This window comes from Myotis brandtii, unplaced genomic scaffold (genome assembly GCF_000412655.1).
Source record: "Myotis brandtii unplaced genomic scaffold, ASM41265v1 scaffold390, whole genome shotgun sequence".
NCBI classification, from domain to species: domain Eukaryota; kingdom Metazoa; phylum Chordata; class Mammalia; order Chiroptera; family Vespertilionidae; genus Myotis; species Myotis brandtii.
In genome coordinates, this window is record NW_005364954.1 from 1,780,961 (window position 1) to 1,796,448 (window position 15,488).

Consider the following 15,488-nt stretch of genomic DNA (forward strand, 5'->3'; position numbering starts at 1 on the left):
GGGAACGAACTTGCAACCCAGGTATGAGCCCTTGACGACTGGGAATCAAACCCACAACCCTTCGGTTTGTGGGCTGATAGTCCAACCACTGAACACCACCGGCCAGGGCCGCATCTTAATTTGTATCCCAAATATAAAGAAATTCTAAATTCTTTTCTGTCCAATTAGAGTAAACCCCTCAACCAAAAGTGAGGCACGTAGTAAGTGCTCAGCAAATGCTTGTTGACCAGATGGATCAGCGGTTCTCAACCTGTGGGTCGCGACCCCTTTGGGGGTCGAACGACCCTTTCACAGGGGTCGCCTAAGACCATCGGAAAACACATATATAATTACATATTGTTTTTGTGATTAATCACTATGCTTTAATTATGTTCAATTTGTAACAATGAAAATACATCCTGCATATCAGATATTTACATTACGATTCATGACAGTAGCAAAATTACAGTTAGGAAGTAGCAACGAAAATAATTTTATGGTTGGGGGTCACCACAACATGAGGAACCATATTAAAGGGTCGCGGCATTAGGAAGGTTGAGAACCACTGAGATGGATGGATGGCTTGTATCCTGAGTCAAGTGAAGGAAGGTACATACTCAGCAATAATAGGGAACTTTTAAACCAGTAGTAACAAGTTTGCTATGTTGTGTTTATGTTACAGCTGGCCAAGACTATTGGGAACAATAGTTTCAACGATATTATGGAAGCAAATTTACCCAGCCCCTCACCAAAACCTACCCCAATGAGTGACATGTAAGTACTTCTAACATACTGAATTCTTTACCATCTATCATTGTTTTTTCAACCCTCCCCAAAAACATCTTCATGGTTAAGGTCCCCCCCCCCCCCAGAGGAAACCCCATTATGAGGGGAAAGCAGAGCAAACAAACGTATTTTTCAACATGCTTCTGGAACGCACGGGTTATTTTCAGCATCACCTCCCCCTCGGGAGTGGCGTCTGCTTGGAGGGTGAAGCTTCATGAGGACGATTCTCTAAATCGCGCCCGTTGTGATAAATAGGAGACACAACAGCAGTGGGAGACGCCTGTCGGGTTGGCAAAGGTCCAGATGCGTGACAGCCCCGCGGCGAGACTGGGGAAGCAGCCATCCCAGGGTCCCTGGCACTGCTGGTGGGGATCCAGGTGGCACACTGCCCGTGAGGAGCAACCTCCCTGTATTTGTCACAATCAGAAGTGTGTTTACCTGTGACTCGGCAGCCCCACTTCTGGGGGTTCATTCCTGTTGTGTCATGGAGGAAGATGAGGGACAAAGCGAGTGTCCTTCTATAGGCATCTTACTACGTACCTCATGTCTGGCTGCCTGGCTTGGGGAGGGAGGAGGAGGCGTGGGAATGAGTGCGTGAATCCCTCTGGTCGCAGACATGCCATCCAAACTCAGGAACTGAATCGTGGGCGTATTTGCTGATCTATCCCTCACTTTTGAACTCTCACAATTTACTCTCTGGACTCAGGCACCAAATGGATTTGGACAGCGACGAATACATTAACATACGCTTACTTGACATTATGTTTGCTTAACGAAACCCGGGAAATACACAGCGAACTTACGTGCTTGCTCTGGGTGGTGTGACTGTGAGACTCCTCCATACACACCTGGTATCATTTTTAGTTTTGAGTCAAGTGAATCTTTAAACCTATTCAAAAATTTTTACATTGACTTTGCACTTGAAATTTGTTTAATACTGTGGGTGACTAGGAAGAAAGATATCATTCTTTCTTCTCGCGATCAGCGAAGGTTTTGTGAAGCAGACGCCTGCCTAAAGGTTAGACCAGCCCCTCCTGGGTGGTTATTCGGGCACCAAGTTCACAAAACTATTATGGGGCACGTCCAGGGGATACGTTTCTTCCACTCTGACATCATCAGATCTCCCAGTAGGTCTATAATGAAGTCTCTTAATTAAAATAACTCTTCTCAGAAAGAAGTGTTGGTCTGCAAAGAGGTAACCCTTTCTCCGCCCTGGGAAATGACGAGGCTTCGTCTCGTGCTCTGTTTAGGACGGCACGGAAGGAGTATATCACGGCGAAGTATGTGGATCACCGGTTTTCGCGGAAGACCTGTTCCTCTCCGTCAGCTAAACTGAACGAATTGCTGGAGGCCGTGAGGTCCCGGGACTTACTTGCACTCGTCCAGGTCTACGCGGAAGGCGTGGAGCTCATGGAGCCACTGCTGGAGCCCGGGCAGGTGAGGCTGCACTGACATCATCGGGTCGAGAGGAACGTGGACAGTCCGTTTCAAAGATGGCTCGTTATTATAATGAGGCTGTAACACAAAAAGTGCCCCGTCTGAATCAGGACAATCTGAGAGGGGAGGGGGGCTATTAATAATTTCTTTGGGGTAACGACGTGAAGGAAACTGCTCTAGACAAAGTAGGACATGCGACCGCCTGTTTATACTTGCCTGTCCTTTGCAGGAGCTCGGAGAGACCGCCCTTCATCTTGCAGTTCGGACTGCAGACCAGACATCTCTCCATTTGGTTGACTTCCTTGTCCAAAACTGGTATGGTTTCTGTTTGCTCTGAATGGGCCTTGTAAGTTAGCACAGACCAGTCCTGTTAGCAGCCGCCATCAGTAATCAGCACACCCTTCTTAAAGAGCCAGATATTACTTTAGGCTTTGCAGGCTATGAGGTCTCTGTCGCATTCAACACTGCCATTGCAGTATGACAGCAGCCAGAGGCAGTATGCAAATGAGTGGGCGTGGGCATATTCCAATAAAACTTTATTTACAAAAACAAATGGAGGGCCTACTTTAGGCTTTGCAGGCCATGAGGTCTCTGTCGCAGACGTTCAACACTGCCATTGCAGTTATGAAAACAGCCAGAGGCAGTATGCAAATGAGTGGTCGTGGGCGTGTTCCAATAAAACTTTATTTACAAAAACAAATGGAGGGCCAGAGAAGGCCTGCAGCTATGGTTCTCCAACCCCTGGTCTACGTAAATGTAAATTCCTGTCTCTGGGTCCAAAACCTCTGTGCTTGGGAGGCTGGGAAAGAAAAGACTTAACAGGGCAAGTCCACAGGATGTTCATTGTAAGACAGCAGTGTGTGTGGCTGACTCGGTCGCTGATTCAGACTTGGGACGTGCTAATAGGAGTATAATAGCAGTGCTTGGGAGGTTGGGAAAGAAAAGACTTAACAGGGCAAGTCCACAGATGTTCATTGTAAGACAGCAGTGTATGTGGCTGACTCGGTCGCTAATTCAGACTTGGGACGTGCTAATAGGAGTATAATAGCACAGGAGCTTTGGACTTGCTGGATTCTTCCTGGGGTAGATCTGTAAGCCACAGATTTTGAGGAGGAACCGGAGCTCATGCAAAAGAGAGTGAGCAAAACCGTGAGGGCTTTTGAACCCACAAGTGACCCAAGCTAAGCTGTATCAGTGCCCAGGCCCCTTAGAGGTGCAGTCAAGAGCATTGGTGAAGAACACACGTTGCCTGTGTTCACATTCTTGCTCCATCATCCGTGTCTTGGTAATCTCAAACGCACACAAAAACAAATGGAGGGCCAGAGAAGGCCTGCAGCTGTGGTTCTCCAACCTCTGGTCTACGTAAATGTAAAATCCTGTCTCTGGGTCCAAAACCTCTGTGCTTGGGAGGTTGGGAAAGAAAAGACTTAACAGGGCAAGTCCACAGATGTTCATTGTAAGACAGCAGTGTATGTGGCTGACTCGGTCGCTAATTCAGACTTGGGACGTGCTAATAGGAGTATAATAGCACAGGAGCTTTGGACTTGCTGGATTCTTCCTGGGGTAGATCTGTAAGCCACAGATTTTGAGGAGGAACCGGAGCTCATGCAAAAGAGAGTGAGCAAAACCGTGAGGGCGTTTGAACCCACAAGTGACCCAAGCTAAGCTGTATCAGTGCTCAGGCCCCTTAGAGGTGCAGTGGTCAAGAGCATTGGTGAAGAACACACGGTGCCTGCGTTCACATTCTTGCTCCATCATCCGTGTCTTGGTAATCTCAAACGCACACACTGTGTCCTCTCTGTAGTAGCATCTTGTGAAGGTTACATGAGCTAAGACAGGTGAAAAGCTAAGAGGCAGTGTCTGTCTCATAGTACACTCAGTCAGTGCTGACCACTGGCGTCCTGTGTTGCTTGTAAATTTGGGTGAAATGTTAGAAACCTCCTAAGTTTATAATAGACGGGTCTGAAATTTGACTCGGTTGTTAGCCCAGACGTAAGTGGTTCGCCCGTAGTGCTGGGTTGGAGAGGCAGCCGTTTTTCCCGCTGCTCTGGTTTTTCAGTGGGAACCTGGACAAGCAGACGGCTCAGGGGAACACGGCCCTGCACTACTGCAGCATGTTCGACAAGCCCGAGTGCCTGAAGCTGCTGCTGCGGAGCAAGCCCACCGTGGACGTGGGTGAGCACACGCGCGCGCATGGGGCTCAGCAGCCATGGCTGGACCTGGGCTTGCCTGCTGCCCGTAATCTGATCGTGGTCTCTGCCTTTTCGAGGTCTGTCCTAATCATGCACATGTCTCTTCCCCATTTCAGTGAACCAGGCTGGAGAGACTGCCCTCGACATAGCGAAGAGACTGAAAGCCACCCAATGCGAAGATCTGGTAAGCAGCCCTGGCTGGTGTGGCTCAGTGGATAGAGCGTCGGCCTGCAGACCGAAGGGTCCCAGGTTCAGTTCCAGTCAAGGGCACGTGCCCTGGTTGTAAGCTCGATCCCCAGTAGGGGGCGTGCAGGAGGCAGCGATCAATGATTCTCTCTCATCATTGATGTGTCTATCTCTCTCCCTCTCCCTTCCTCTCTGAAATCAATAAAAATATATTTTAAAAAATAAAAGAAAAAGATGTGGTAAGCAAGCTAATAGACATCAGCTGCCCTGAGGTGGCGTTGTCTGGAACTGGAACTGGAGATAAAAGAAGCAATTTTTTTTTTTTAATTTTGGCTAAAGAAATTCCGACAAGCACTGTGACTGCATTTGAAAAAACAATAAACGTGTCACCCGCCTGTCCTTGCAGGGCAGCTGTGATGAGGAGCTGGGAGGCGGGTGAGAGGCGGTGTTACCACCCGGGCTTACGGGTCACGGTCATCCGGCTTTCTCTGTGGCTCCCGGTCAGGAAGACCTATCTGAGAAGCCAAATAGTTGGGCAAGCCAAGGGCAGAGTACAATGGTCTTTAAATGTTAAGCGTGCTGCTCTCCCCCTCGCGTCCCTGCATGCTCTCACCTTTTCCGCTCCCACTGGTCCCTGCTCACAGCTCCAGGCCTCGGCGGAACACGGTGCTCATAACCTGGGGAAGGTTGAGATAGGAAAGGTAGGTTACCTTCCCGAGCTCCAGGCCCCTGTGGCGCTTTTCTGTTCCTCCGAGGCTCCGAGGAGGAGGTCTGGGTGTCCCGCCCCGTGTGTGAATAAGAACAGGGGACATGGATTGAACTGGGACTGTCTGGCTTGAAAGACCCTCCCCTCGCACTTCCCTGACTGTGATTTTGCCTTCCAGCCAAGAATTTGCCGTTCTGAGATTCATTTTAATAATATCTTAAAAAGCTTTACATCCTGGAGAGAAGTCACGTTATCAAACTAAAATAGACCGTGCCTGGAATTCCTGGCGGTTTCTCTGAGCTGCCTGCTGGTCCAGCGTGGACGGCCAGGGGGTTGCTTCCAAAGCCGCTGCTGGTGGTTAACTGGGACCCGGGAATAGGTGGGGTTTGCTCAGCGCCGCTATAATGTTGGGGTGTTTGGCGTTTGAATGACAGTGGCTGCGCCCGCTGTTCCTTTCAGCTTTCCCAGGCTAAGTCCGGAAAGTTCAACCCACACGTCCACGTGGAATACGAATGGAACCTGCGACAGGAGGAGATGGATGAGAGCGACGACGACCTGGACGACAAGGTGAGTGTGAGTCAGTCTCTGGGGCTCTGAGTGCGTCTCCCCCGTTTCTCTGCACTAACAGGACTCTGAGTGGGGTCGCTTGGTCTTAGGACCTGATGCACCAGGGCCGTTCTCTTGGCTCAGACCTGGTGCTCCTTTGGGTCCCACGTAGCAGCTGCATCAGTCAGGGATCTCCAGAGAAACAGAGCCGATGGGATGCGTATCCCTGGAGAGAAAGCATGGAATCTATTTTAGGGGGTTGCCTCACACGCGCCTGAGGGCTGACAAGTCCAAAATGTATGGGCAGGTTGGGAATCCTGGCAATCTTGAGTCCGAAGGCCTCTGGAACCTCAGGGGGCAGGGTTTGGGGGACCTCAGTCTTTTCTCCTAAGCTCTTCAGCTCACCGGCTGAGGCCCACCCCATTATGGAGGGTATCCCCTTCACTCCACATCTAAATGTTAACCACACTGAAGAACACCCTCCCAACAACTCCTAGGCTGCTGTTTGACCAAACACCTGGGCACCAGGGCTTAGCCAAGTTGACACATAAAATTAGCCCTCAAAACGGCTGATGAGTAAAGAATAAGTTGTTGTTTATCGAGCACTCGCACGTGGACTGGGCAGCGGTAGGCATGTCGCCCGTGTCCCCCCAGGTTGTTCTTAGGAACGCCCACTGTGCTCTTGTCCCTGCTGCAGAGGAGAAAACTGACACACGGACATTTTGCAACTCGTCTGCAGTGTCAGCTGGTGGAGGCGGTCTCGGACAGACCTGCTTCTGTCCGGCTCCCAGAGGTTGTTCTCAGCGAGTTCTGAGGCTGGCTGCGCACCTTTCACTGGGCATGTGGGGGCGATGCTTCTTCCCAGGCAGGATGTGAGGAATGGCCAGAGCTGGCCGGACAAAGGTGCCCTGAGGCGTTCCCACTTTAGAGGAGACATTTAGAGGCAACAGTGGAAACCCTAATAATGGGAATTGGGGGGTTGCTGAGGAGTGCTCGGAGGACACAGCAGTGAAGACCCGTCAAGGACGGACAGTGGAGATGGGCTCCTAAGGTAGGGAGGAGCTTGCCGGGCAGAGGAGGAGGAATGCATTCTTCCAGGAAGGGAGAGCAGCATGTGCAAAGGCCCAGGGGTCATGCTGGAGCCCGGATGTCTGAGGAAAGGTTAGAAGCACAGTGTGTGAGGCGACCTGCAGGTTGGCTGGGCGGAGAGAGGCAGGAGGCCGCCGCAGGGCCAGGCCGCCCAGATCAGGGAGGCTCTGTGGGCCACGTTTGACCTTTCGGCTTTGGATAAAGCCAATGAATTTTTCAAATTAACCACCAGTAGCAGTGAGGAGCCAACAGAGATTTCTTGTGGGAAGGGCATGTTTCCTACCTGCCCTGCGTCTGTGTGGAAAACGGATTGAACAAGATGGAATCGGGCTGTTCAGGGGCCATTGCTCCTGTGGGAGCTGAAGGGTCCTGTGCACACAGTCCGAGGGACGTCCCTGAGCTCTCCATGCACAGCCGGTGACTCTGGCAGACACGGAAAGCAGTGGATGCTAAAGCTGTCACCAGGATACAGACCCAGGGCACCTCACAGACATGAAAATGGTTTTGAATCCAGGAGGTGGGATTGGGCCTGCAGGTCTGAGTCAGCATTGGGGTCAGTCAAAGCCAGGGGTGTGGATGAGGTTACTTCTACGCGGATGCAAGTGAGAAGAGAGGTAGGATTGAGAATCTCGGCTTCAAATGGCTGACCACAAAGGAGCATTTAACGTGGCCACTTGTAGGCGGGTGGGAATCTGTTCAAATGCCAGTGGCCGTGGCCTGCACCCGGAGGGACTTGCAGATTAAAGGTTAAACCTAACTGGGACCTTACACTTCTGGCCGCTGCTGACCCCGAACCAGTGTTTCCCTAACATGACCCTGGCAGTGGTGACATGAGGATCGGAAGTGTAAGGTCTGCGTCCTTCCCTGTCCTGTGTGGTCCTCTCGGGCCAGGGTTGTGGGTGCCCAGGTTCCCCCTGGAGCCCGCCCGCAGTGGCGTCCGGATGGTTGTCTCACCCTCTGCACTGTTCTCTCCCTCCAGCCGAGCCCCATCAAGAAGGAGCGCTCGCCGCGCCCCCAGAGCTTCTGCCACTCCTCCAGCATCTCCCCGCAGGACAAGCTGGCGCAGCCAGGATTCGGCACCCCGAGGGACAAGCAGCGGCTCTCCTACAGCGCCTTCACCAACCAGATCTTCACCTCCACGAGCACAGACTCCCCCACGTCACCCACCTCGGAGGCACCTCCATTGCCTCCTCGAAACGCCGGCAAAGGTACGGGCTTTGAGAAGGGCCCCGTGGCTCCATCCTCAGAGCTAGGAGTCACGCAGCCTGGAGGTAGAGTTGCCAGGCGCACGTGGGTGGCAGAGTCTGGAGTGGGGTGCCAGCACCAGCAGCCAGGTAGGCGGTGTTGTGGGCACGCCTCACACATTCTGTGTGAACCTCACGGCAGTCCTGTCTGGGGTGTGCTCTTGGTGCCCATTTTGCAGATATGGAAACTGAGGCTTAGGGAGGTAGAGTGGCTTGTCAAGGTCATGTAGCTGGTAAGTGGTAGAGTTGAGATTCAATCCAAGGTCCACACAGGGTCCAAGACCTGGGCTCTTTCCTCTTTCGTAAGGATTCTTGTTATGTAAAAGTGGCTTTCCTCTAGACCAGCCCGCCTCTCTTCTGAAGACAGTGTGGCAGCAGCATTAGTTACAGGTGGAGCCCTGGAGGCCCTAGACCAGCCGTGGGCAAACTACGGCCCATGGGCCGGATCCGGCCCGTTTGAAATGAATAAAACTAAAAAAAAAAAAAAAGACCGTACCCTTTTATGTAATGATGCTTACTTTGAATTTATATTAGTTCACACAAACACTCCATCCATGCTTTTGTTCCGGCCCTCCGGTCCAGTTTAAGAACCCATTGTGGCCCTCGAGTCAAAAAGTTTGCCCACCCCTGCCCTAGACCTAGTCTTTCTCATTTCCTGTTCACAGTGAGGGTGTGCGACAGTGGCTGGCATCGTAGGGACTAGAGGGACAGAGGTTCAGAGATGCTGAGTGTGTGACCTCCGGCTCTCAGCCGTGCGGATGCTGACCAGGCCCTGTGTGGCCTGAGCCCACCCTCCTATCTCTGGGACGAGGCAGGCGGTGCGGCAGAATCCTCCCCGGAGGAGGTGATTGGGCAGGCGTGTCGGATGCCCCCGGGGGGCTAATGCCGGGGCCACCGCTCTGTTCTCCAGCAACAAGTGCTTGTCCTGCGCCCCTGGGTCCACAGAGACCATCCTGCGCAGGAAGTCGGGGTGTCCCCCGACAGGGACGGGGACGGATGAGGCCCAGAAATGCCCACATCAAAGGGTCCCCGCAGCCGGGGAAGTCGGGAGGCCCCGGGCCGGAGCCTGGGGTTTGTTCTCAGCAAGTGCTCCCCCTGCACAGCGCAGCGCAGCGGCTCACGCGCTTCCAGGCCTCTCCGCACACAATGCGGGCCTATTGCAATCACACTGGGGCTATTTTCTGGGAAATGTGAGCTTTATTCAAAACAGTGTTTTTTCAGAGCTTATTCTCCATTGAGATAGTGCTATAAATGGGAGCTGTGTTCTTACAGACCCCGAATGGCCTCATAGATCATAAAGTAACGGAGAAAAGTTAAACGGAGGCTTTGGTGTGAGTAGTTCTCATCGAAGATAACCAGTGACCGTGACCGTGACAGCACGTGTGAGCCAGAAGTTTCACCAGCAGTGTGTTTCTTACTATTCCCCACGTTTGCTGGCACGTATCTAAGTCGCGCCCACGTCCTCTGTAAACCACTGACGATAGATTGGGCCTTAGCCCTGGGCTGTGCGGGCATCATGCTGCTGCTCAGCTGGGAGTGAAGCTCCCCAGCAGGGGAGCAGCCTTCTCGGGAAGCTGAAGGGACCCGCAGCATGGGCTGCGTCCCGCCTCTCGCCGGGCTCACGTGCCGTGCACTTGGGAAGCGGTCAGGCGCAGAGCGAGTTCTTAGAGGACGTTGTTGCAGATCGGCTGGTGCTCAGTGCGGAGGTGGCTCCCCCTGGTTTGTGGCCCTTACTTTTCCCCGTTTCATTCTGTTGAACCGATAGACACCTTTACGTGAAAGCGAGGATGTTCTGCCTGGGTCGCTCGGGCTGCCCACCTTCTGTGGCGCGTCCCGCCGAGGCCTCTGCTGGCAGAAGTCCCTGCCCTGAGAGTGAGGCAGGCTCTGAAGGGCGCCAGCTCGGGGGAGGCGGAGACGGACACTAAAGTTAAAGTCCCCCAGTCGTCGGACTGAGGGGGAAAGTGGAATCATTCTGAATCCAGCTCAGGAATATTTTCCGGAAACTCCAGCTGCCTCATCAAAATGCAAGGAAGTTTGACTTCATTGCCTCCAAGCAAAGCCCCCTTGTGCTCGGGCAGAGCTGTCAGCAGCGGAAGACTCGTCGATTCAGGGCTTTTACACCGTCCTGGAGCCTAGACAGGCGCGCTGGCGGCTCCCCCTCTGCGGTGGGAGGCCCAGCGGGATGAGGTCAGAGCCGTGATTTAAGTGCAGCTCCCGCCCCGCTGTGCTGTGCGCTCCTTAGGACTAGAAAGAGCAGTGGTTCTCAACCTTCCTAATGCCGCGACCCTTTAATACAGTTCCTCATGTGGTGGTGACACCCAACCAAAAAATTATTTTCATTGCTACTTCATAACTGTAATTTTGCTACTGTAAACAATATGTAAGTATATATGTGTTTTCCAATGGTCTTAGGCGACCCCTGTGAAAGGGTCGTTTGACCCCTAAAGGGGTCGCGACCCACAGGTTGAGAACCGCTGGACTAGATAGCCGTTCCCAGGCTCGCCAGGATCACTGTGTCTTTCATCTTTCAGCTAAAATCAGGTCATAGGACCAGGATATCTGAGAGCAAGAGGGTGCTGAAAGGTTAGGCCAGTCCACAGCCCATTGCACAGCGACAGCCCAGGGAAGGTTAAGGGACTTGAGGTCACTCGGTGGCTGCGATGGGACAGAAAATTGAAATGGGCCTTAGGACTTGTCCGACCAGAGCTCCTAGATTCTTCCTCTGCGTGTCGGGGAAGACGGTCCGTCTCCTCTGCCCTCCTGGTGGACTTGCCATCGGAACCCAGGGAGACCGACCATCCAGGAGAAAGGCTCTAGGAGAGCAGAGCCTGGGCTGCTGGGGGGCTCCTGCTAGGATTGCTGGGCTGCGGCTCTGGGGACCCCTAGACCCTGGAAGGTGGCGAGCACCGTGAGACTGTCCCCCAGAGCAGGCCCTTGAAAACAGACACCAGTGCTACAGCTTCACTGTGTTTTTCAGTAACTGTAAGCTATGGACCTGCCTCTTCCTCCCGGTGTGCGATTCCACGCCTCTGACAGCGGCGGCCAAACTGCAGCTGAGCTGGGACAGGTGTGGACACTGGTGAGGAGGAAGGAGGCATTCAGCTCAGCCTGGCGTGTGGCAGGGCTCTGCAGGCGCCCCCTGCCGTTTGGGGTCCTGGTCGGTCTGCGCTGGGTCCGTGTGTCCGCACACTCCACCTTGAGGTGCCCCTGTTTCCCCATCTCGGCGCCTTCCTTCCCACGCGCAGTTCCTCTCTGAATGAACCCATTGTCTTTACCCTTTAAAGTAACAAAGTTTCTACTCTTCAGCTCTATACTGTGAAAACCATGGGAAAGTGGGAAAATTGTCATTCGCACTGTCCACAGCTGCACAGATGCAACCTGTGTCGTTCACGCACAGGTGGCGTGTTAGAATTCTGAAGTTACACAGAGAGTGTCAGGAAAAGTTGTAAGCCCTCTTCCGGGTCTTGTTTTCCTTTGAACAAGTTATATTTCAGTTGGTCTCCCCGCATGGAAGACCTGGGTTTTCTGTTTGGCCAACAACCAGAGGTATGAGGAATCCGCCTGGCTTACGCCTTAGCCCAGAACGTGCGGGCAGTGGGAGAAAGGCCTGTGGATCTTGCCCGCAGGAAAAGCAGCAAGCCCACTCCAGTGCAGGCAGAGAAGCTAGTGACGTTGGTCCTCGTGGGAGTTCAGAGATAAAAGCAATGGCTCTGGGCAGAGGGCTGGGTCCCAGGAGGCGTCCTGAGATGACCTTTGAGCCGACCTGACCGGGAGGATGCTCCCGCAGAAGGGACTGCTGCCTCCCAGGAGGAGACGCTGGAGGCTGCGGTGGCGCTGAGCCGGCCAGAGTCCCTCAGCTGATTTCCTGCAGGGACTGGCTGTCCTCCGCTCCGAGCCACGGTCCCAGATGACAATGCGGCAGGAAGGTGGGTTCCAGGTGGCGCGGTGAGGCTCCTGGCTGTGGGCTCAAGACGAGGGAGCTCCACAGGACTCAGGAATGGAGAGGGAGGTTTGACAGGCATGTTGGTTGGGATTCTAGGAATGAATTTTTTAAGATATCTATGTGTGGGTGTAGTTGAATGACTTCAGGGCATTTTTTCTGGATTTCAGTGGATAGATTTCCTGGCTTTTAAAGATGGAGCCTTATTGGGGGAGGTTGAATTCAAACTATTCATCCATTAGTTCAGTGTTATATTACTAGATCCAACCTACTGTACACCAGAACCTGCGGCCTGGCGAGCGAGACAGGCCATCAGCACGTAAACAAAGCCGTCATCACAGACGCCGTAGCTGATGGGAAGAAAGGCTGACATGGTATGAGGAACACCGGTCTCTTCCCTTTGAAATGATGATCCCAGAGGCTCGGTTTTGCTCGGTTTGTGGTTACGTACGGGACGACCCTGGCCTGATGGCCCCTGAGATCACCTGCACACACAGCGTTGCTCAGACATTGATTTCTTAGCACTTTGCCTGGTTTGGAACCGATTGAATGACCTTTCGGATGCAGTGCCCCAGCGCGTCCCTAGGTGGCGATAGAGATGAACTTGTCCGTTATCCAGTCCCCATTTACTTCCAGGAGGAAGTTACACTTCCTCACACAGCACTCGCTGCTGCCCTGGCTTTGGGGAACTGCAGCATTGCGGGAGGGGGTGAGTGCCTCCCTGTCCCAGAGGCCTGGGGTGTGGTCCCAGCTCGCCCCGTGTGCTTGTCACCCTAAAGTCTCCAGGTCCCCACTTTCCTGGCTGCACAGCGGGGGCCGTAATTCCCCACCCACATGCTTTACGGGGCCTTTATGAAAAGCAAGGGGAATGGCCTGTGCGGACACTTTGGGAAACTGAAAGCTCCAGACAAGCGCAGGGGTGCAGTAACAGTGACTGTGCTTCAAAGATAAAGTGGTCCTGAGATTGCCCTGATCTGGGGTAACGGCAGGCTTCGAGATGGAGGGCATCATCGGATTGAGAGAATAAAGTACATAGAGGGCCACCGAATCCCAAAGGCCAAGAGAGTAACCACAGTTACCGACTGAGAAAATGGTTTAAGTTGATGTCGGTACTGATCGGTAATTGATCATGGGAAACGTCAACGCTTACGTCACCAGGCGGAGGCCAGCAGTGACTGAGCTTCCCTTTGACACACAGAATGTAGAAAGCTCTTTGGGAGCCTGTCTGGATCGCCGGGTACCTCCCGTCCTATGTTCACATGTGGTGTGGCCGTGTTCTCCTCTTTTCTTAGTTTCTCTCCTTTTTTATTGACTTTTAATTTTAACGTTTGCGGGAGCAGTTATTCATGAACACAGTTAAAATGTCCACCTGGTAGCCCTAACCGGTTTGGCTCGGTGGGTAGAGCGTCGGCCTACGAACTGAAAGGTCCCAGGTTCGATTCTGGCCAAGGGCACGTACCTTGGTTGCGGGCACATCCCCAGTAGGAGGTGTGCAGGAGGCAGCTGATCGATGTTCCTCTCTCATTGATGTTTCTAGCTCTCTATCCCTCTCCCTTCCGCTCTGTGATAAATCAATAAAATAGATTTTTTTTAAAAAATGTCCACCTGGTGACAGTCACAGAGAGACGTGTGTCCAGTGCCCAGCAGGTACTGCCTGGCACCCACCAGCACTTCAGTGTCACTTTCCAGAAACAAGACTAACAACAAACTTTTTTTTCTTTCTTAAAACATCAGTTCAAAAAAGTCAACATTTTTGCAATAATGGTGTGTGTGTGTGTGTGTGTGTGTGTGTAATATTCATAAGATTACTACTAGCCTGTCTTTGTCTCTGAAGAAACGAGTCTTTTTTTAAATCTATAGAAACCAATGTCTAATGTATGTAACCTATTGAGTTTCTAATATAATAGGTGGTTTTATGAGGTCCAGATCAATCATCAGAATTGGAGGAAAAAAGAGTTTTTGGATTTCTTTTTTCTTCCGAGTAATTCTTTTTACTTCAGCATCCTCCATTATTTATACAAGTCATTAACAACAACTCGGGCCCTGACCGGTTTGGCTCAGTGGATAGAGCGTCGGCCTGCGGACTGAAGGGTCCCAGGTTCGATTCCGGTCAAGGGCATGTACCTTGGTTGCGGGCACATCCCCAGTGGGGAGTGTGCAGGAGGCAGCTGATCGATGTTTCTCTCATCGATGTTTCTAACTCTCTATTCCTCTCTCTTCCTCTCTATAAAAAATCAATAAAAACAATAAAAATATTTAAAGGAAAAAAAAACAAACAACTCGGGCCCTGCCAGTGTGGTTCAGTTGGGTTGAGCATCCTCCCATGACCTGAGGGTGGCGGTTCCGTTCCCGGTCAGAGCACATGCCTGCATTGCCGGCTCGATCCCTGGTAGGGGGCAGGCAGGAGGCAGCAGATTGATGTTACTCACTCTCTCCTTCTCCCCTCTCTCTAAAATCAGTAAAAATATATTAAAAAAGAAAACTTGGGCAAAGTTTACGGACTTAAAGGAAAGGCTGTGGCGGAGAGAAGAGTCCTATTCTGTGGCCTCGAGCCTCAGCCTGCGGCCCTCGCGGCGGCGGCCTGTTCTGCTCTGGCTCATTGATTTCCCTGGCGGTGCCTCCTCCTCAGTAGGTTCTGCCGCGATTCCAGTGACTTACTGTTCAAAGCCCGTGGTTTTTTCCCCGTTGTACCTAAGTGATCTCAACGCATTGGCATGTCATGCTCACTGGCCTCCTGTTTCTTAAAGACACACACTCACCTCCCCTCTGTTGTCACTGTTTCTCACCAGCAACTTTTAGAAACCCTGTTTGGGCATCACTGGGCTGACGGGCGCGGCCACCTCCGGCCTGCGCTTTGGTCCCTCCGCTTGTCGTGCCGCCGCCGATGTGTGAAGTGACCGCACACCGGCTGCTCGATGAGACCGGGACTGACCTTCCTGCCCGTTTGGTGCCTTTCCAGGTCCCACTGGCCCACCTTCAACTCTCCCCCTCGGCATGCAGACCTCCGGCGGCACCTCCACCCTGTCCAAGAAGCGGCCCCCTCCACCGCCACCTGGACACAAGCGAACGCTGTCGGACCCTCCCAGCCCACTACCTCACGGGCCCTCCAACAAAGGCGCAGTCACCTGGGGTAAGTCACCGGAGTCGGGGAGCTGAGGTTCGCAGAAAAGGCCCTGTAGCCCTCTCAGACCCGCTGGCCAGCGGCACGGCTGGAATTCTAAGCCGGCCTGTCCAGCTCCAGCGTGCGCACCGTCACCACTCCTGTGAGCCGTGGGCACAGCACCAAGGAAGCAGGGAGCAAGCACAATGGCTGGGGAAGAGTGCTCAGAAACCCGCTTTGGAGATGGGCTTTGAAGGTTGCATAAGAATTTACCGCAAGTTGG

The 15,488-nt window shown here is 52.8% G+C and overlaps 1 protein-coding gene across 4 annotated transcripts in view; it reads left to right on the plus strand.

Annotated features, from left to right (window-relative positions):
* ASAP1 (ArfGAP with SH3 domain, ankyrin repeat and PH domain 1) overlaps positions 1-15,488 on the plus strand; it is a 195,468-nt gene that overhangs the window by 171,062 nt on the left and 8,918 nt on the right. For 2 of the 4 annotated variants that reach the window (XM_014544994.1, XM_014544995.1), the window contains 9 exons: positions 662-753; positions 2,016-2,202; positions 2,432-2,517; positions 4,262-4,377; positions 4,511-4,578; positions 5,225-5,281; positions 5,746-5,853; positions 7,901-8,129; positions 15,065-15,235. In XM_014544994.1, coding sequence (XP_014400480.1) covers positions 662-753; positions 2,016-2,202; positions 2,432-2,517; positions 4,262-4,377; positions 4,511-4,578; positions 5,225-5,281; positions 5,746-5,853; positions 7,901-8,129; positions 15,065-15,235 — 1,114 coding nt within the window. The remainder of the gene's footprint in view (positions 1-661; positions 754-2,015; positions 2,203-2,431; positions 2,518-4,261; positions 4,378-4,510; positions 4,579-5,224; positions 5,282-5,745; positions 5,854-7,900; positions 8,130-15,064; positions 15,236-15,488) is intronic. The other 2 variants (XM_005872787.2, XM_005872788.2) reach the window with 1 other exon arrangement.